The 21,706-nt window shown below is 43.0% G+C and overlaps 1 protein-coding gene across 2 annotated transcripts in view; it reads left to right on the top strand.

Annotated features, from left to right (window-relative positions):
* The window catches only part of ADAT2 (adenosine deaminase tRNA specific 2), a 32,252-nt gene extending 30,598 nt beyond the window's left edge, over positions 1–1,654 (top strand). For both annotated transcript variants that reach the window (XM_055137232.1, XM_055137233.1), the window contains 2 exons: positions 769–841; positions 946–1,654. In XM_055137232.1, coding sequence (XP_054993207.1) covers positions 769–841; positions 946–989 — 117 coding nt within the window. In that variant the 3' untranslated portion in view covers positions 990–1,654. The remainder of the gene's footprint in view (positions 1–768; positions 842–945) is intronic.
* The last annotated feature ends 20,052 nt before the right edge of the window (positions 1,655–21,706 follow it).

The following is a 21,706-nucleotide window of genomic DNA, read 5'->3' as shown; positions in this document are numbered from 1 at the left end:
GAAAATATGGCTTGTTACCCAGCCAGAAAAAAAGGAAGCCGGTCTTGCCATGTATGGCAAGTGGCTGACACTGAGGGCATTAGACTCATTGAAATAAGTGACAAAAAGAATGGACAGATACTGTTTGGTCCCAGTTTATCTGTGGGACCCCCAAGAGCAGTGATACCACAGAAGGTTGCTTGTTGTGATGGCAGCTGTGTGGGCTTTTTAGGCCCAGGCAAGAGTGGGCTGAAGACACACAGGAAAAGGAGATTCCTCCAGGACACCTAGAGCGGCCACTCTCAGCACCAGGGCTGACCCCTCTCGCCTTCCATGCATTGCTTCCAGACATGCCTCCCTCTAATTCTCCACTCATTTTGTCATTTGTTGTGCCTCAAAAGAGATGATGTATCCAAATTCAAACTCCTTTGTCAAAACTTCAGAGACATGTATAAGCATGCGCATGTGCATGTACGCACACACACACACACCTTATATTTATATAAATATGTCAGGAGGTTGCTGGGGTTGAGACTCAAGGCACTGTGCATGCTTCTGCTCTGCCATTGTAAAATATATCAAGGTCCTTACGTGAAAACTCAATGGCGGGGGGGGGGAAAAAAAGCGAAAACTCAATGTACATCTGTTCTTCTGGAAATTGTCTTCCCTGTGCAGAACGTGTGTTAACACTATCTGAAATATGTTTTACATAATTATATAGATATTGCTCTTTTTGTGGGGCACAAGTGGCGTGTTGAAATACCTTTCCTCATTCTCTCATTCCGTTAGTGCATTCCTGGATATCGGGCGGAGGAGGCCGTGGATCTGTTGAAGGCCTTCTACAAACAGGAGAATCCAAACGGTCAGTTTCTTTCTCCCAACCACCTTTCATGTGTCGCTTGGAAACAGGTCAGACAGGGAATTGGATGTGGAGTTACCTTTGCGTTTCCTCTGCTCTTTTCACAGCACCCAAGTCAAAGGTTCGGAAAAAGGAATGCCAGAAATCTTGAAGTTGTGATGGAAGACGATACCTGTGGATGGAACTCGTGAACTAAGAACTGCTGACATCATCGGAGCATGGGTTCATATATTGAACCAAGAGAAAGGGTTTCCTTTCATCTGCTCTGTTAAGGGAACAAATTAACATTTTTTTTAAAGGTTTATTGATGAGAACTATCGTCTGTTCTTTCATATACGGAGAGAACATTTCAAGAAGGAGACCTAAAGATTGTGGTTTCAGAAACCAGTAAACAATGCCTCCTCTTCTTTCTCGAACCCCTGCACATAGTTCTGGAAGTGCTCACTTTAGGAGAATGTGCATTGGGCCCCAGTGGCCTGCAGTGTGCTCTGGGATGTGCCACATTGTGGACGCCTGCTCCAGAGCTGGCATTTTACTGGATTCTTCATTCTCTGCTGCCACTGTGTTCTCCCAGAGGGTTGAGCGCCTCTAACTTCTTTGGAAATTTTAAATGAATATGCACACTAAACCATGCATTTTCGGTTGTCCTTAGAACAGATCTTTTTTACTTTCACAAAGCATTTAGAGAAAATGCATACCTGAAAACAAAGGTTTAAGTGTGATTTAAAAATTATAGCATATTGCTATAACAAAGCCTTATTCATGTCTTCTTTGAAGATGAATTGGTTTTAAAATAAAGGATAAAAAAATAAGTTATCATTGCTTCTTGGTTATTGAAAGGCTGTACTGTGCTAGGCTATTTATTTATTTAATGAACTGACAAATAGTCCCATTGTCAAGGTGTTTCTCTTCAAGTGAAGGGAATTAGATAATAGTGGCCAGATTTATAGATAGGATGCTTGCCTTGGATCCAGCTGACCTGGGTTTGATCCATGGTATCCCATATGATGCCCCAAGCACCTCCCAGGAGTAATTCCTGAATACAGATCTGAAAGTTACCTCTGACCCCCAAGCATCGAGAGGAATGCCCCCTCACACACACATACATACCCACAAAAAAAAATCATCTAAACCCCCCAAAAGGGAGGTAGATAATAAACATGCTGGATTATACTGTCTATTGAAGGATGGTAATAATCATGGCAGATAATGGAGAACAAATGGAGAATGTATATGCCATTTGGTGGTTGGGATGCTGATTGCAAAAGAAGAATGATTACTGGAGTCCGATGTCATTTACGTTATAACTTTTAAAAATTAAAATTCAGACTTAGAAAGTAATCTAAAACCTCAGGAGGCAGTCAGAAGGGTAGCACTGTCGTCTCATTGTTCATCAATTTGCTCGAGCGGGCATCAATAACGTCTCCACTGTGAGACTTGTTACTGTTTTTGGCATATCGAATACGCCACAGATAGCTTGCCAGGCTCTGCTGTGCGGGCGGGATACTCTCGGTAGCTTGCCGGGCTAAAGGTAAAGTGCTATTATTTGGGATCAAAGAATTCCAGTTGAGAAACTGTCCAAACTGAGGTCGAGAACCTGGAATGGGCCCTACAGATGGGCATAGTCAAGTATTTTCTTTCTCTCTTTCTTTCTTTCTTTCTTTCTTTCTTTCTTTCTTTCTTTCTTTCTTTCTTTCTTTCTTTCTTTCTTTCTTTCTTTCTTTCTTTCTTTCTTTCTTTCTTTCTTTTTCTTTCTTTCTTTCTCTTTCTTTTTCTCTCTTTCTTTCCTTCTTTCTTTCTTTCTTTCTTTCTTTCTTTCTTTCTTTCTTTCTTTCTTTCTTTCTTTCTTTCTTTCTCTTTCTTTCTTTCTCTTTCTTTTTCTCTTTCTTTCTTTCCTTCTTTCTTTCTTTCTTTCTTTCTTTCTTTCTTTCTTTCTTTCTTTCTTTCTTTCTTTCTTTCTTTCTTTCTTTCTTTCTTTCTTTCTTTCTTTCTTTCTTTCTCTCTTTTGTTCTTTCTTTCTTTCCTTTCTTTTGAAGATGATATTAAGGGGGTAAGCAAAAAAAAAAATTAACTACCATAAACAAGCTCAAACTGTTCTTGGCTATGCATAATCGGCCACTTACTGTCTCAAAAGGAGGAAAAGGGAACTTGATTCATTCTGTCTTTCAAAATTTGCTTTCTGCACCATGCAAAAATCTTTGGCCCAATTTAAGGAGACAGGGAATGCAATTTCTCTGTAATGACTCGCTGGCTCTATTTTTAAGCTGGCTTCACAGGTTTCAACTTTTCACAAAAGCTTAAAGTCTAAAATTTAGGGGCTGGAGCCATAGTACAGCGGGTAGGGGCTTTTGCCTTGCAAACAGCCTTGCACACAGCTGACCCGGGTTCAATTCCCAGCATCCCATATGGTCCCCCAAGCACCGCCAGGACTAATTCCTGAGTGCAGAGCCAGAAGTAACCCGTGAACATCGCTAGGTGTGACCTAAAAAGAAAAAAAAAATCTAAAATTTAGACATGTGAATGTATCCCAGGAAAAGGTATCCACAGCAGGAAGCTTCAGCTTCTCATCCTGACCCACTGTGAAAGGGCTGCTTCTGAGGTAGTGCAGCTCCACGGAGCCACTGGGGGGTACACCGCATCTGCCCAGAAGGGGGCCTCGCCGTTCCACCAGAAACTCAGCTTCAGGCCTTGGAGGGCATCTCCTTCCTTCTCAGTTGCATTTCTTCCGCAGATTCATTTCCTTGATGCAAAGCATCTGTATTTGTTGGTTCTGCCATTTGAGCGATGTCTCTGACTTGTTTGTTTTGAATTACATTACAGGCTGGAATGTAATTGTGGTGAAAGTATTTTTATATTGCTGAGAGTAGCAGCTAATCACAGTTACATGCTTCAGAGGATTTATAATTGCTTGGTTTTGTACGTGTGTGTTTTTAACTGCGTTTGAGCAGAAGCATGGAGAAGAATATGCATGACTTTCAATCTATAATAACGTTACATGTGTCTTCTCTTCAGTTTCACTTTAAAAATGATCTTCTCATTAAAGTTTAGTGCTTTGACTAGTTTGCTTCTTTTTGCAGTTTGGTCATAATTCATTCCTGGCTCTTATGCCTTCTTGCAAGCAAACTTCATTGCACTCATTGTCTTTATCTCATTTTCACGGGGATTATTTGTAGACAAACAACCTGGAATCTTTCCTCTGGAGAGTGCTACCTTCTAAGTCAGCTAAGCAGCTTATGCCAAGTAGATTCTTTTAAAAGATTTATTAAGTGAAATTTACTGATTGAAATTTTGGAGGGGTCTGGAGAGATTAATGGGGAGAATATGTATGATAAAAAGCCAAAATCAAAAAGTGTACATGGATATTTTAACCCAGAGTTGGCCACTTCAAGAAAATAAAGCTAGACACAGGGGAAGTAGAAAGGAAAAAGACACACCAATAAACCTCTCTTGCTTTGGTATGTTTCGGAGAATGAATATTTCCTAATTATTAAAATGATTTTAATTTTTTAAATTGCACTCATTTGTGGAATGTTAAGTAACAGGATGGGAAACTAACACCCAGGATTATTAAAGATAAGTACTGGGAGGATTACTCCACAGCTTAGAGGCTGGCCTCACATACTGGGTGGAAAGGCAGTTCAGTTAGAGAAGGAATCACCAAGTAAATGGCGCTAAGAGGATCCACTCAGGATGGGAGAGGCATCCTGAAAGCAGACTATAGATCAAACATGATGGCCGTTTAATACCTCTATTGCAAACCATAACACCCAAAAGGAGAGAAAGAGAAAAAGGGAATGCCCTACCACAGAAGCAGGGTGGGGGGAGGGGAACAGGGTGGGGATGGTGGGAGGAATGCTGGGACCATTGGTGGAAAATGGGCACTGGTGGAGGGATGGATACTTGACCATTAAATAAAGTTCTTAAAAATTTTTTAAAAATAAAGTTATCTGGCGATGGCAAAAAAATGATTTTAATAATTTTTTTTCAGAACATTTTGGTCCTCTCATGCTTGACTTATAGAAAACTTTCTCTAGATTTTAGTCTTAGGCAGGTTGCTTTGTTTAGTTAAGAGAAAGGTCAGCACATAGTGCATTGCTGATGTTTGTATCTCCGGTGCAGATACCGGACCTTTTGTGGGGTCAAAGATGTCGAGGCTACAGGATCTGATGGTGATTTCAAAGGGACGCTGAGCAATACAAAATAAACTACTGTGGGCTTGCTACAGGGACAAGCATGAGGAGTGGTTGGAAAAATGGAGACCACGGTGGAGGGAAGGTAGTGGTGGTGGGATTTGGGTTGGAATATTGAATGTCTGTAACAAATCATCATGAACAACTTCGTAAACCACACTGTTTAGAGTGGGAGAAAAAAATAACAAAGGGATTGCTGAGGAGTTGTGAACCTATGATGAGGTGCCGCTGCTTTCTGAGTACCATATCAATAGCTTAGTATCTTAAGCTATGTCAACATTATTTTGACATAGCTGAAAATGTTAAGGTGTTCCCACTCGAAAGCTCGAATCTAATGGATTGGTACTGATAGTGCCCATCTGAGAGGCCTCTTAAGAGATTGGCTTTGTGTCTGAGATAATTCTGCAAACTGTGGGATGCAAGAAGTTTTTTGAATAAGTGCCCTGGGTAGAGAAATTAGTAAGAAATGAATGCATCAAAGGTGCTGGAGTATCCATTGTTTGATAGTCTTTACACCAGACTCTGCTGGGAATGGAGGGTGTGTAATGCCCTGGCATGCTTCAATCTCTGATAAAAGACCGAGTTAAAATATCTTCGCACTTTCTTTTTATTTGGCACAAGCATCTTTTACTGTGTTGTGTTTGGAATATCATGAGAAGAAAGCAGCCAAGAACTCCTAAGCAGGCAAGAATTGTTCATTTTTTTCTTTAAACTCTCTGTTTAGAAAAAAACCAGATTTATAGACAGCTGTAGAAATAGCCATATGTTCCATATTCATTAACCTGTTAGCATTGTACACCTAACTTGATCACCTGCTCTCTCTATTCTCTGATGAAATGGATGAATGAATGGGTAGGTGATTGAATTGATGCATAAGTAGATGTATCAATGTGTGAATGGGTGGCTGGATGGACTGGTGGATGCATGCATGCATGGGTAGGTGGGTAGGTGTATGAATATGTATATGGGGAGGTGGATGTATGCATGCATGGATGGGTGTATGGATGAATGAATGTGTGAATGGGATGGATGGATGGATGGATATATCTTTCTCTGAACCACTCGGAGAAAAGATACAAATGCCAGCTATCATGACCCATTTGCCTTGAAGCATTTTAGAATTTCCCAAGTGTAGTATATTCATCCTGGGTGTTTCATCCCAGGAGCATTATTGAGTTCAGTTAACATAGATGCAGAATTTTTACATAAAATTATTTGCATTAGATTTTTTTTCTGTATTGTTAAATGTGTTCCCAGTCCTCTACATCTGACACTTTATAGGGTCATGTCTTACATTTATGGTACTTGTAAATATAATATAAATATAAATTGAACGTGTACACAAGTACGCATGAAGGAACCGGCAGAGGAACCCAAGTGTGCGGGACCCAAGGCTGAGATCTCCAAGCCTGCTTGGATCCGAACTTGGCCTCTTCTGCCCAGATCCCCCATTTTCCAGTAGCTAGGTGGTCACACCCAGAAACTGCTCCCAGTGCCATGTAATCCCATCATTTTATAGCCTAGTTCTCCCTCTCAGAGAACCTGGCAAGCTACCGGGAGTTTCCTGCCTGCATGGGAGAGCCTGGCAAGCTCCCCGTGGCGTATTCATATGCCAAAACCAGTAACAATGAAGGGTCTCATTCCCCTGACCCTGAAAGAGCCTCCAATGTGGTACCATTGGGAAAGACGAGTAAAGAGAGGCTTCTAAAATCTTAGGGCTAGGATGAATGGAGACATTACTGAGACTGCTCGAGAAAATCGAGGATCAACAGGATAATGATGATGATGATGATGATGATGATATATGAACATATAGGTTACATATGGGTGTGTGTATGTACATATGTACACATATATGTATATATAATATATATATGGTATATATATTCCAGCCGTTCTCAGAACTTACTCCTGGATCTGCATTAAGGGATCACTCCTGATGGAGTTCAGGGACCATATGTGGTGCCAGGGATCAAACCTGGGTCAATCTCATGCAAGGCAAGCACCCTACCCACTGTACTCTCTATCTCTCTAACCCCATTTTTAACTTTTAATCTAGAACCTTTCCACGAACTTTCTTTGATTTAATGGCATTGGCATTTTTTTAAAAATGCAGACTTCCTGCACCACCCATCTCCTCCTTTTTCTGTTTTTGTAATAAGTGTCTTCTCATGATTGAATTCAGGCTATGCATTTAATGATATGTTTTTCTTGGTCTCACACCTGGAGGTACACAAAGGCCAGCTGTCCCTCACTGGTGATGGTAATTTTGGTTACCTAGTGACCACTGTGTCTTCACTGTATAATTACTGTGTTTTTCTCCACTGCAACAAATAGTCTTGGATGAGGAAATGTTAAATGAAATTGTAATAGACATTGCTGGGAAGAAGAGGAAGAAAGTCAATGATAGAAGTTCCAAAACAACTGTTCAACTGTTTGATTATATTTTTTGTCTTTTATTGTCAAAACTTAAAAATATTCTGTTCCTAATGAGAATATTTTGAATAGAGATGACTTGATAAAAATTTAAAGGAAGCCTTAGGAATAAACTCTTTCATGATGTACCCCAGTAAAATTATTATCAACTATGTATGACAAGATAAAGTTATAAAAACAAGTTTAAGATGTTTCTGGTATCACAGATGGCCTATAATGATCCAATAGGATGTATAACTTTAGGTAGGTAGTCATTTGGCCATAAACTGAGTTCTTTTGGGTTTCCATAGAGACATCTAGACTTAAAATGTGTCAACTACTGCTTCTTTCAAAATGAGCATCAGTAAAAATAGCAGAAACTTTAGTTCTTAAAAAACCAAAACTAACAAAAAAATGTTTTTAAGTTGTGAAGCTCCTTGTTAAAAATTTTTGTACTCCCTCCCCTTCACCCCAAATATTCTTGTTGGGCTGCAAATATAATTCAAAGGACTGAGCACAATATTTTTATATGAAAGACCCAGGTTTCACCCTCAGTATCACGTGGTCCCTGAGCATTAGAGCACAGAGCTGGGAGTAGCCCAAAAACAAACAAAAACCCTTGTGGAAACCAAAGTGTGTTCTCTGCGGTCAGTCTGTGTCCACTGTCCTAGAATAGCCTGGTGAAGAGATATCCGGAACTGGCTCCCCTGCCTTTTGGCAAAGGGATGAGCCGGCACTGACTTCATCGAGAAAGGCAACTGCCAACTATTTTCTTACTGCTAATTGTGTGTGGTAAGGAGCGGAGAGAAGGGTGATGTTATTTTTATGGGTAAGACTAGCAAAAGTTCTGGTGAATGAAAGTTTGACAGCTTTAGGATCTTTAGGAGCTTAAGTTTTGTTCAAGTCAGGCTAGCAAAGAGAAATTCATGCGGTAATTTCTCACCTAGCTTTTAAATGAATTTTGGGCTCTGCTCTGTGCAGCCGTGGCTCCTAGGGAGAGTGGGTATGGTTGAAGATGCAGCACCGTGTGACTTGAGAGCAACACTGGTTAAGTATGTGCCATGGGCAGAACTGCCTGCTAGCTTATTCGGTACCTCTCACAAGTAATGTGTGTAAGTAGGTGGGGAAGACTTGCTTACGATGTTGGTGCTCTCTCACTTGAATGTATGTCTCGCTTTACTTGTTTGGTTTTGCTTCTTTGGTTGCTTATTTCCAATTCTGGAGAAGCCCATGATCCGTCATGAACATGTACTTCTTCCTCTCTCCCCTCATATCTTTCTAAATAAGATTCAATAATCTTTTTCCATACCACATAAATAAAATAGATGAAAAAGACTAAAAGAACATTATAGTGGCCCATGAATATCATATACAATTCAAATACCAAGGTCCATAAATGAAAATTTATAGTGTTGTGCTGAGTTTCAGATCCCCACTTGCAGAGAGACCAAGTCTACACCCGATAATGCAAAAGCAAAAGAACTTTATTACTAGCCTGAGCCAGCGCTAGCTCGAGCTAGGGTCCAAGTCTCATCCGACACAAGGGAATCTTGACAAGGGCCCCGACTCCAAATCAGAAGCCATTTATATAGGGTTCAGAGTTCAGAGGCAACTTATATACTGGTCTATTTTTAACATCAGCCTTGTTACAACAGTGGTCAGTAAATTAGACAATGGTTACCAACAGTTTTTTAGGAGGGTACAGTGACCCCTCATAACCGGCCAGACCCAACTGCCCAATTCCTTATCTCGGCGTGTTACTCAACTGGGAGTTTACCAGAAACTGCAAGTCGTGCTTTGGGGAAACAGAAACTGAAGCCTAGCTGAGACAGTGTTAGCTGCAGCTTGCCATGGTATCAGTTTCACCATCACGATAGTCATATAATCTAGTCCATTAAGAGACTGCCACTGGCATCCTCTCCAACCCCCACTACTACTCTCATTTACCCCCAAATAGTTAAAGTTGAGGTTGGATCTCTCAGGTGCAGTGACTGGAACTGAATCATGTGGCTCATTGAGCAATCGTGTGGTACTATAATTAAGTCAGCTTACAAATATCAGTGCCCCCTAAGAAATGAAACTATTCTTATAGACACTTGAAGAGAGCAGTAAGGAGTAAGGAAAATTTATGTTTTGGGTCCAGAACAAAAGATACATTTGGTTTATGATCATCCCAATAAAAGTGTTTTCAATTGCGTATCATCTTTAAAAGTAGTTTCTGTCACAGGGCAGGATATAAGTACAGTGAGTAGAGTGCTTGCCTTGCATAAGGACAACCCAGATTCCATCATTGTCATCCCATATGGTCCCCCAAGCTTTGCCAGGAGTAGCACTGTAGCACTGTAGTCCCGTTCTTCATTGATTTGCTCAAGTGGGCACCAGTAACGTCTCCATTGTGAGACTTCTTGTTACTGTTTTTGGCATATCGAATATGCCACAGGTAGCTTGCCAGGCTCTGCCGAGAGGGTGGGATACCATTGGTAGCGTGCCAGGCTCTCCAAGAGGGATGGAGGAATCAAACCCGGGTCGGCCGCCTGCAAGGCAAATGCCCTACTGGCTGTGCTATTGCTCCAGTCCTTGCCAGGAGTAACCCCTGAGCATTGCCAAACAAACAAGAAAGACAATAGTGATGGTCACATCACAAATTGTTATGTGACTTAAATATATGACTTTCAAATATATGACTTAAACACTTATAGAAACCATCTTCACAGTATTTCTGATGGTATAACCCTGATTTTTTTCAGCAACAGACTAGGTAACACGTCAGTGCTAGAATTACATACACTGATTTTTTTTTCTATTTTTTCAGTGCTTGGGTTTCAAACCCAGGGTCTCCTACATGCAGCCAAATGCTCTATCTCTGAGTTTCATCCTGGTAAGGGAGTTGGCTCAGAGGGCTAGAGAGATTACATCACAGATGTACCCCACCAACATTTAGCACATCAGGGAATGCCCCCCAAATATTTTTTTGGTAGTAATTAGTTTGTGTTCTTTTGAATTACCCCAGCACTCAGGATCTAGCCTTATTATGTGTATTAGATGAATACTACATCTAAATTCTAAATTGCGGGGGGCTGGAGTGATAGCACAGCGGGTAGGGCGTTTGCCTTGCACGCAGCTGACCCGGGTTCGATTCCCAGCATCCCATATGGTCCCCTGAGCAGCACCAGGGGTAATTCCTGAGTGCAGAGCCAGGAGTGACCCCTGTGCATCGTCGGGTGTGACCCAAAAAACAATAAAATAAAATAAAAAATACATTCTAAATTGCAGGTAGTAAAGGCCTTTTGTGTGAAAACAGAAGGGAAGTCATCAGATCTGAAAATACTTAGGAAGAGGATGAAGGAAAACACGTGCAATATTGGCATAGGGGAATACGGTCACTGATGTGAGTGGGAAAAATGCTCCCAGCAAATGCAGGCGGTCTCTGGCAGCTCACAAACTTGGTTGCAGGTCACCTGACTTGGCGCTCTCCCCAAGTGGTGGAGGGGACGGGTGGCTTGAAGTCGGTGTGCCCCACAGGTGGCTTATGTGAGGTGGGGAGGAGAGAGATGGTCACTTTGTCCTGTTCTGCCTTTGCCACACTGGGATCCAGGGTGTCCTTGTGCCCCACCTTGTAGAAAAGAATTTGAGGAGTAGGGGCCGGAGCCATAGTACAGCAGGTAGGGCGTTTGTTTGCCTTGCATGTGGCCAACCCGGTTAAATTCCCAGTATCTCTTATGGTCCTCTGAGTACCGCCAGGAGTAATTCCTGAGTGCAGAGCTAGGAGTAACCCCTGAACATAACTAGGTGTGACCCAAAAAGCAAAAAAAAAAAAAAAAAAAGAATTTTAGGAGTAGATGAGCAGTGAAGTAAAAACATTTTATTTGGAGGTTTTTAGGAAGGGAAAGGAGGGAGAGAAAGTGAGAGAGAGAAATAGACAGACAGATAGATGGGGAGAGAGCGAGAGAGAGAGAAATGAGGGAGAGAGAGATGGAGGGAGAGAGAGAGAGAGAGAGAGAGAGAGAGAGAGAGAGAGAGAGAGAGAGCGCAATGCGCTCAAGAGAGAACATGGGTTTCTCTAAAGGCGGAGAAAGCCCCCCCACCCCCGCCCCACATCCCAGCATTAGATATGGAAGCATGGAAGTACACGTCTCAAGAGGGGAGATGTGGGTGACACATGTGCTCGGCCGCACGGCCACAAGCAGCACATGGATCGGGGAACATATGCGTGCCCTTCTTTTGTTCAAGGTGGCTTTTATAGTCTGGAGTTTGGAGGTCATCCAGGTGTCATAAATCTCCTTCCGGTCCTTCATTGCAGTCTCTGTCTCTGCTGGAGTTTGTGTTTCTGTGGGGTCTAGCCTCTACAAGGTCTGTCACTGGCGCCGGGAAGATCTTATCAGGCCAAGGCCTTAATTCTTGTAGCTTCAGTGTTAATGGATTTATTCACTGTATCACTGTATCACTGTTACCCCGTTGCTCATCGATTTGCTCAAGCAGGCACCAGTAATGTCTCCATTGTGAGACTTGTTGTTACTATTTTTGGCATATCAAATATGCCACAGGTAGCTTGCCAGGCTCTCCGAGGGGGACGGAGGAATTGAACTTGTGTCAACCGCATGCAAAGCAAACGCCCTGCCTTTTGTTTTATGGCTCCAGCCCCTGGATTTATTATCTCTCAGAAATTCCATTGCCATGGGCCCTCTCCTATCTACCTGCCTGCCTCAGGATGAGGGAAATCATCTTGAGAGAAGATTGCTATTGCCTCTTTACCAACCTCCATCAGCTGGACAAATGCCTGGAAGGGTTAGGACTGGTAAAGGGTGCCAGGAGCACTGTGCACTGGGCACCAGCATCCTACCAGCCCCACTCAGCAGCCATCAAACTGCACATCTAGTCCATTGGATTGACAGGACAGGAGCTGGTTCCCACCGGCCAGGTTCCCAGGGAGTGGGGACTCAGGCTGGAGCCAGCAATGGGTCATCTTTGTAGCAAAGGAAAGTTAGTCTTCACCTGCTTGGGTTTTCCAGGGACATTGATTTCCCTGCAGAGAAGAGGTTCCAGGGGAGACAAAATAGTGAAGTTAAATCGTTTTATTTAGAGAATTATGGGGGTGCAGGAGAGACAGAAAGAGGAATAGGAGTCCAAGAGAGAACCAGGGCTTGTCCTCAGGGTGAGATGCTTCCCAAGGAGAGTGACCAGTTTGGCTTTACAAAGTTGGTACTATAGTGGGTCTTTTCCCAAGCTGCCCTGCCTGGGGCCATGAGAGTCCAGTGCTAACACACTGCCACAGAGAAGAGGCATACACGTGTATGGTCTTTTGCATGCCCTTATTATGGCCTTTAGGACTTTGCAGATGGGCCCCCCTGCTCTGAATGGTGCCCCAGTTCTTCAGAGAGCTCAGGATTTGCATCTCAAAGAAGTTTGGCCTTTCTGCTTCTGGGCTTCTGGGCAGCTTGGGGCTAGTGACTAGGCAAGTTCTTTATTTTTATTTATTTTTTTAATTGAATCACCTTGAGGTACAAAGTTACAAAGTTGTTCATGGTCCTGTTTCTGTCATACAATGTTCCAACAGCCATTCCCTTACCTGTGTACATTTCCTACCACCAATGACTCCAGTTTCCCTCCCACTACCCTCCACCCCCCAGCCTACCACTATGGCAGGCACTTCTCTTCCTTCTTTTCCTTCTCCTCCTTCACCTTCTCCTTCTCCTTCTCCTTCTCCTCCTCTTCCTCCTCCTCCTCCTTCTTCTTCTCCTTCTCCTTCTCCTTCTTCTCCTTCTCCTTCTCCTTCTCCTTCTCCTTCTCCTTCTCCTCCTTCTCTCTTGCTCTTGCTCTCACTCTCACTCTCACTCTCACTTTCCTTTTGGGCATTATGTTTTGCAATAGAAGTACTGATTAAACTAATAGGACTACTTTAAATTAAGTTAATCCTCTTCTTATGACTTGAGGAGGTGCTTTGGGTCACACCCACCAGTGCTCAGAGCTTACTCCTGCCTGTGCTCAGGGATCACTCTCTTGCTGCTTCTTGGGGAACTATATGCAGCACAAGGCAGGTTTCTTAACTCCTGAACTATCTCTCTGACCCTGCCTTTTATCTTTTTTTTTTCTTTACTAAAGGATAAGTTCACACACACGCACACACACACACACACATACATACACACTGCCTGCTACAGTAATAAAGTGAACACTCAGACAGAGGATGCCAGCCCAAGTCATCATAGTTAAGTTCCTCTTTCTAAGGATATTGTTCAGTGAGAAGTTGGTGCCCCCTCCCCGCCCTCCCATGGGTGGCTTATGTGAAATGGTGAGGAGAGAGATAACCACTTTCTTCAGATCCACCTCTGCCACCCCAGTACCAGTTGGAAACGCTACGACTGAAAAAAGCCTGTGATGAGCCCCTTCACGACACGGACCTTGAGTCTATCAGCCCGACCGGGTAGCCATCAAGCCACACCTGGTGTCCACTTGGGCTGCTTAATTCCACTACCAAAAGTTAATTCCCACTACCCAATTTCTCGGAAAGCTATGGACTCAGGCTGGGGTAAGGAATTACTCTTTGCAGCAAAAGGAAAATCAGAACTAGGGCTTATCCATGTCTTTCAGGTCCTTGTCCTTCTTACAGAAAAGAATTTCAGGAAAAGTCAGGCAGTGGAGTTAAAACAGATTTTATTTGGAGGCTTTTGAGGAAGGGGAAGAGGGGGTGGAGGAGAGAGAGAGAGAGAGAGAGAGAGAGAGAGAGAGAGAGAGAGAGAGAGAGAGAGAGAGAGAGAAAGACTCAAGAGAGAACATGAGCTGCTCCGAAGGCGTCGAGAGCCCCTGTACACATCTCAAGAGCGGAGATTCGGACAACACATGTGCTCAGGCACCACGCGTGCCCAGCCATGTAGACACAAGCAACACATGGGGGCATGGGCAGCATATGTGTGCACTGCCTTTGTACAAGTTGACTTTTATAGGTTTTTGTTTTTTTCCCAAGCTGCCCACATGGGGCTTCTATATTGCTAGGGTGTTGCCAAGGGGGTAGAGTTGGGATGGTCTCCTTTTGTTCCTGTTGGAGCTTCTGTTGAAGGCTGGGTCCAGCCTTCTCTGGCTGGGGTAGCTCCAGGTGAAAGTCTTATCAGGCCTTGATTCCTGAGCTCAAAGGTGGGTCTAGACAGCCTTAGGGCCAGGTGGTTATTCACTGTATCACTGTTACTATCATTCTGTTGCACATCGATTTGCTCCAGTGGGCACCAGTAACATCTCCATTGTGAGACTTGTTACTGTTTTTGCTATATCGGATACATCAGGGGTAGCTTGCCAGGCTCTGCTGTGTGGGCATTTGCAACTGGATACTCTCGGTAGCTTGCTGGGCTCTCTGAGAGGGATGGAGGAATTGAACCCAGGTTGGCCATGTGCAAGGCAAACGCCCTACTTGCTGTGCTATTGCGGGTGGTTATTACTTCTCAGGGATTCCATCACCATGGTCACTTCTCTGACTAGCTGCCTACATCAATTCTTTTTCTGATTGTGATTTTCTGATGTGTGATTTCTGGAGTAGGAATGATTTGGGGCAGGCATCAGAGTTTAACAGTATAGGTCAGATTTGAGCCAATATTTGGGTCAATAATAGGAGTTAATGTTTACATAGATTGTCCTACATGCCAGGCTCTATTCACATCACCTCATAAATCTTTATCACAAACCTATGAGTCCATATGATTAGATTTTTCATTTTGCTTTAAGAAAATTGAGGTGTAGGGGTGCGGTGCTGCCAGCAGATCAACCTGTACCAGCAGTCTAATGGTGCCTTGAGACTTCCTGATACCCCAAAATTGCCTCTGTACCTCTGGCTGAACCCTAACAACATGGGACCAAGTTTCCCAAGAAATTAAGCAGCCAAAAGTTAGCTATGTGAAAGTCATGTCCACAAACCATCTCTGACTTGCTACACTAGCTCATTTATCGGCCTTGCTTCAGAGACCCATAAATAAATCTCAAAAGAGATCAAAAGCCACAGTTAACCTCAGATCTATGCAAGCTGAACACCAGGTAAATCTGAGGGGGTTGGGGTGAGGGGTGGGGGCGGGGTGCCCACCCATGCAGCGTCCCTGGCTTCCACAATCCAAAATTGCAGCCATGTTCCCAGCTGGAATCCACCTTCTTGGGATGGACCTCACTGAGATATAATCCACTGAAAATTTGTGCATGCAGGTTTGGTGACTGAAATCTCTAGGCTTTCTCAGGGTCAGGATGGGCTACTTTCCTCCACTGCCCTATACTTCTGGAAGCCTCAGCAGTCATAGCCACACCCCAGAGCTGCCACCCAGCTCAAAAAGCTCTTCCAGCCGTACCTGATGAGAATACTGAACAAACAGGATGACTTCTTAGTAGTTGTATTGCAAAACATACTGCACAAATGGGCTGGAGCAATAGCACAGCAGGTAGGGCATTTGCCTTACACGCGGCCGACCTGGGTTTGATTCCTCCATCCCTCTCGGAGAACCCAGCAAGCTACTGAGAGTATCCTGCCCGCACAGCAAAGCCTGGCAAGCTACCTGTGGTGTATTCAATAAGCCAAAAACAGTAACAAGTCTCACAATGGAGACGTTACTGGTGCCTGTTCGAGCAAATCGATGAGCAACGGGATGACAGTGACACAGTGATACAGTGATACTTCACAAAAGGAGAAAGAGAAAGAAGAAAAGTATCTGCCATAGAGGCAGGCTGGGGAGGGGGGCGGTCTTGTGGGCTGGTGGGAGGAAATAGGGAGACATTGGTGGTGGGAAATGTATCTGGTGGAGGGATGGGTGTTGGACCATTGTATGACTGAAACCCATCATGAACAGCTTTGTAGTGGTTTATCTTAAGAATATTCAATGAAAATTTTTTTTAAAAAAATTAAGCACAGGGACAGAGCAATAGTACTGTGGATAGGGTGCTTGCCTTGCACACGGCCAACACCGGTTTGACCCCTGGCATCCCACTTGTCCCCCACAAACCCTGCTAGGAGTGATCCCTGAGGCAGAGCCAAGAGTAAGCCCTGAACTACTCTGAGTGTGGCCCCAAAGCAAGCAAGCAACAACAACAACAAAACCCTCATGGCTGGGGCATAAAATTGAGGTGGGGAGAGGTCTTGGAAACCAAGATTATCAGGGACTAGATTTGTTTTGATCTTGGGCTATACCTGGCAGTGCTCAGAGCTGTACTATCTCTCCAGCCCCTGGAACTAGGAAAAAAAAATAAAACAGAAAGGAAGGAAAGAAGGAAGGAAGGAAGGAAGGAAGGAAGGAAGGAAGGAAGGAAGGAAGGAAGGAAGGAAGGAAGGAAGGAAGGAAGGAAGGAAGGGAGGGAGGGAGGGAGAGAGGGAGGGAGAAAAAGGAAAGGAAGAAAGAGAGAAAGAAAGAAAGAAAGAAAGAAAGAAAGAAAGAAAGAAAGAAAGAAAGAAAGAAAGAAAGAAAGAAAGAAAGAAAGAAAGAAGAGGAGGGAGGAAGGAAGGATGAAAGAAAGAAAGAAAGAAAGAAAGAAAGAAAGAAAGAAAGAAAGAAAGAAAGAAAGAAAGAAAGAAAGAAAGAGAAAGAAAGAAAGAAAGAGAAAGAAAGAAAGAAAGAAAGAAAGAAAGAAAGAAAGAAAGAAAGAAAGAAAGAAAGAAAGAAAGAAAGAAAGAAAGAAAGAAAGAAAGAAAGAAAGAAAGAAAGAAAGAAAGAAAGCTGAGGTGCAGGGAGATTCAGTAACTTGCCCAGGATCTAAGCACTAAATGATCATGTCAGAAACTTACTTATGCTAAGGGAGTGCAGAGCACAAATCATACCCCAAGTTCATCACTGACTTTAAGTGACTTCCTAGGAGAGGCTCTGAGCACCCTAAATCTTCATAACAGTAATACCTTTGCTTACTGGACTGGAGCGATAGCACGCATAACTGGTAGGGCGTTTGCCTTGCATGTAGCCGACCCAGGTTCGATTCCTCCGTCCCTCTCGGAGAGCCCGGCAAGCTACCGAGAGTATCCCACCCGCATGGTGAAGACTTGCAAGCTACCTTGGCAGATTTGATATGCCAAAAACAGTAACAATAAGTCTCACAATGAAGATGTTACTGGTGCCCGCTGGAGCAAATCAATGAACAACAGGATGACAGTGATACAGTGATACTGTGTTTATCCTGTTAGCTTTCTACTTACTAACCTTAGCTTTTCTACTTCTCACCTTTTGAATAGGAGTTGCAACACCGTGTTGCAACTTCAGGAAATGTATCTTCTTTGAAACAATATGCCAGCATCTATGAATTTTTAATTTTTTTGCCTTGGCTTAATTATGTGCTGCCAGGCCACCATATGTTTTCCTAGTCTCTTTCCACCCAAGAGGCAACATACACATGTTATTATGGCACTTCTCTTTGTTTTTTCCCATCAGACCATCTGATCTTAGTTTGGACGTGTGCCAGCCTACAAGAATCCAGAGGAGGCACAGGAAGACTCCCCCCTACCCCTCAGCAGAAATCTTGGACTTAATTTCAGCGGGCTGGCCTCAGAGAATGGTATAATCATAGCACTGGAGAGTTTCAGGATGGTGTTAGACTAACCAATTGCAACGGACCTTGTTGTGACCGGAAGTACTCAGTGCTGAACCCCTCCCCCTCAGCTTCATATCAAAGGCAGTAATTTGAAGCAACATGGTGTTGCAACTTCAGGAAATGTGTCAATTTTTAAAACAACATGCCAGCATCTATGAATTTTTAATTTCTCTGCTCAAAGCATACCTTTGAGTGGAGTAAGGCCTTTCCCTATTGTACTATCTCATCTACTACGCCACGCCTGCTTATTTTGGAGAAGGGGTGGGGTAGAAGCCAGCTTTCAGGGAATTGTGCCTGACCTTGGGGACGCCTGAGGGCGTGGGTCCACACACACGCACCCCATTTATCATGTCTGTTGGCCTCAAAGTCCTTGAGATGCTGGGTGGGAAGCGTTCTGGGCTTGTCAGCAAATTGTGTCAACTCCCAGGGGCTGGCTGAGAAGCAGCTTCTCTGAACCTGTAGCTTGAACCCTTAATGGGGAACTTTGGACCTGGCTATAGACAATGGAGCACTGTGGAAGCAAGTAGGGGACTGGAGGCTACAATTAGAGTATTTAAATGAAGAAGAAGAGACTGGATAACTGTCACCCCAGCACCCAAGGGCATCTCAATTTCTTTGATTTACCTCCCAGTGCTCACGGAAAGCCTGGTTCTCCTCCCATGATGTCCACTCAGTTCTCAACTTCCAGGGCAGTGTAGACAAAGTATTCAAAGCATGGGTTTAAACAAGGGTCTCCTCAGCCTTATAGAAAAATGCATCTTCTGCAAATGCTACATGGAATGAAATCTGCCTCTTAGTAGAACATATTATTATTACAAATAAATCATACCATCATTATATATTCAAACCACAGAATCAACAATACTGGAAGCATGAGATCCGAACTTCAATGAACAAACTTAGAAATGTGACTCTCAAGAAGGCAGGGGCTGGAGTGATAGCACAGCGGGTAGGGCACTTGCCTTGCACGCGGTCGACACAGGTTCAATTCCCAGCATCCCATATGGTCCCCTGAGCAACGCCAGGAGTAATTCCTGAGTGCAGAGCCAGGAGTAACCCCTGTGCATCGCTGGGTATGACCCAAAAGTGAAAAAAAAAAAAACCAAAAAAACCAAAAAACAAGTCAAGCTGGGAGGGAACCTTTGGACATTGGTGGAAGGAAGTTGACATTGGTGATGTCGGTGCTGGACATTGTATTCTGGAAACTCAAGTATGAGTTACTTTGTAAATCATAGTGCTTTAATAATAAAGATTTTAAAAGAAAAAAAGAAATAACTTTTTTTTTCAAATAAATAAATAAACCAGAGCAGGCTGGAGAGTTCAGTGGGTAAGACACTTTCCGTGCATGCAACTGACTGGAGTTAAATCATGGCACCCCAAACCCTGCCAAGAGTGATCCCTGAGCTCAAAACTAGGAGTAAGCCCTGAGCACTGCAGTGTGGCCCCAAACAAAACAAAACAGAACTGTTTCTTATACTTAAAAAATAAACCACAACAACCCCACCGTCCGCCCAAGGAAAATAAATAGAGATACATTTCATTTTTACATGCTTGAGATCAGATCCCAGAATTAACCCACTGGACAAGATGATTCAGTTAGTAGCGTAGCTAAAGATGAGGAAGAAAATAGACCTTGATGGTTTTCCTTTTGGGAAATCAAGTTTGTACTGTTGAAAAAATCTTCCCCCCTCTGCCTCCTTGTTCTACCATTAATCATGGGAAGAACTGGGTAAAGTTGATTTTTCTTCCAGAGATACATTTGTCATAGAATGCATATATTTCATCAAAATATGCAGATGAATGCAGAATGAGCATTTAAGCGACTATAATAAAGTAGTGTCACTCTACTTGTTTACTTTTAAATTTTTATTTAGGCACTATGGTTTACAAAGGTGTTAATAGCAGAGTTTCAGGCATACGGTGTTCCATCTCTGAAGCCACCACTAGTATCAGCATCCCTCCACTGGTGACTCAGGGTGCCCTCCTACCCTCCACCCTGCCTCCTCAGCAAACTCATATTTTAAATTTAATTAAGGAGTTGAGATTTGCAAAGGTATTGGTAGGTGAGTTTTAGGCATACAAGACAATTTTAGGCATTACAACACAATACATCAATCCCACTACCAGTGTCAACTTCTGTCCACCGGAGTCCCCTTGCCTCCTCTGGTATACCCCATTTCTTGTTCCCTGTCCCCCTCATTCTCTCACCTTAACAGGCACATTTCAAAGTTTGATGGTTGTACATTAGGTCTCATGGTTTCAGTATTGTTGAGTCTATGTTTTGAATATATAGCAATGCCTCTCTCCCACATAACTGAGGCCCCTGACCCCATCCCTCAAAATAAATTTAATAGTGCATGCAATGACCCTTTTTCCTTGTTTTCCCCTTCCCCTTTGATTTCTTTCATTCTACATCCTTCTCCTCCGTATAATCTGGGGTCAAGGGTAAGATAGCTCTCCCTCGCCCCTTACTACATTACATTTCCTCATCCAGCTATTCTATATTCCGCAGATAAGTGAGATCAACCCATGGTAAACTCTGTTAAAAATTTTCCTATGAGTTTGGGACACGTGTTGGCTCTTACGGTTTTGAAGTGTACTGTTATGTCACCTACTGTTATGTCCAAGGCTCCTCATCAATGCCCTATCCCACCACTAATCTGCTTCCTTCTCTCTCCATCTCTCTCTACTTTCCCTTGTCATGACATTCTCATTTCTGCAATCCATGGTCAGTGGATTACCTTTCTCACATTCCCTTCCATTCCTTAGTTATGCTACCCTGTAGACCACAGATAAATGAGAACATCTGGTATTTGTAATTCTCCTTCTGACTTAAAGTAGTGTTATTTTATTAATTACGTAGCCTGAAACTGACTATAAGATTCTTTTAAAACGAATGGAGTAGAATTCTTCTGTTTATCATTCTAGTTTGAATTTGAGATTAGTTACTGCTCTTTAGAGAAAGACTTTTCTATCGTTCCCTTCATGAAAATATGAAAAGTACTGTCAGCTTTTACTCTAAGCTGTCCTGGCTTTGGTAAATCTCTTTCTATGACATTTTTATATTGAAAGTCCAAATGCATTAAGGATGTCAGCATAATATATATTTATTAGGTATGTTCCAGTACATTTAAAAATAAATTTAATAGTGCATGCAATAACCAAATATTCACATACTTTTTTCTTTTCTTCTAGGCTTTGAGCCACACCTGGTAATACTCAGGGCTCATTCCTGGCTCTGTGCTCAGGGTTCACTCATGTTAATGCTCAAAAGATCCTATGTGAGAGGATCAATCTAGGGTGAATTGTACACAAGGCAAACATCATAACGCTCTGCTATCTCTCTCTGGCCATGTTGTTTAATTTCAGAAATATCATTTGTTCATTGAAGAATAGTTAGAAAATTCTCAAAGGAGTCCTATTGTCCTATTTTGGTTAATATTTTGCACAACTTGATTTTCTTACTGGTAGCATCACCCTCCCGATGAAAAGGCAAAGCCATTTTAAAAAAGATTCAATCCCTTTCTGACATAAAAGGAAGCCCCTTTTATTAGTGCCAAGTGACTTGGGCAAGATGCCAGGGGAATCCCTGCATGCCACCTTGTTGGCAAATCTAAGCCCACAGGTAAAGCTGATACACTGGGTAGTGTTACTTGATCCTAAGCACATTCCATCAACGTCGCAAACCTCAAGCATTATTTTACTCTTCTCTTTCAAAGTCCTGCAA

The sequence above is a fragment of the Sorex araneus genome, chromosome 4 (genome assembly GCF_027595985.1).
Source record: "Sorex araneus isolate mSorAra2 chromosome 4, mSorAra2.pri, whole genome shotgun sequence".
In the NCBI taxonomy this organism is placed as follows: domain Eukaryota; kingdom Metazoa; phylum Chordata; class Mammalia; order Eulipotyphla; family Soricidae; genus Sorex; species Sorex araneus.
This window is presented reverse-complemented; position numbering and strand designations above follow the sequence as displayed.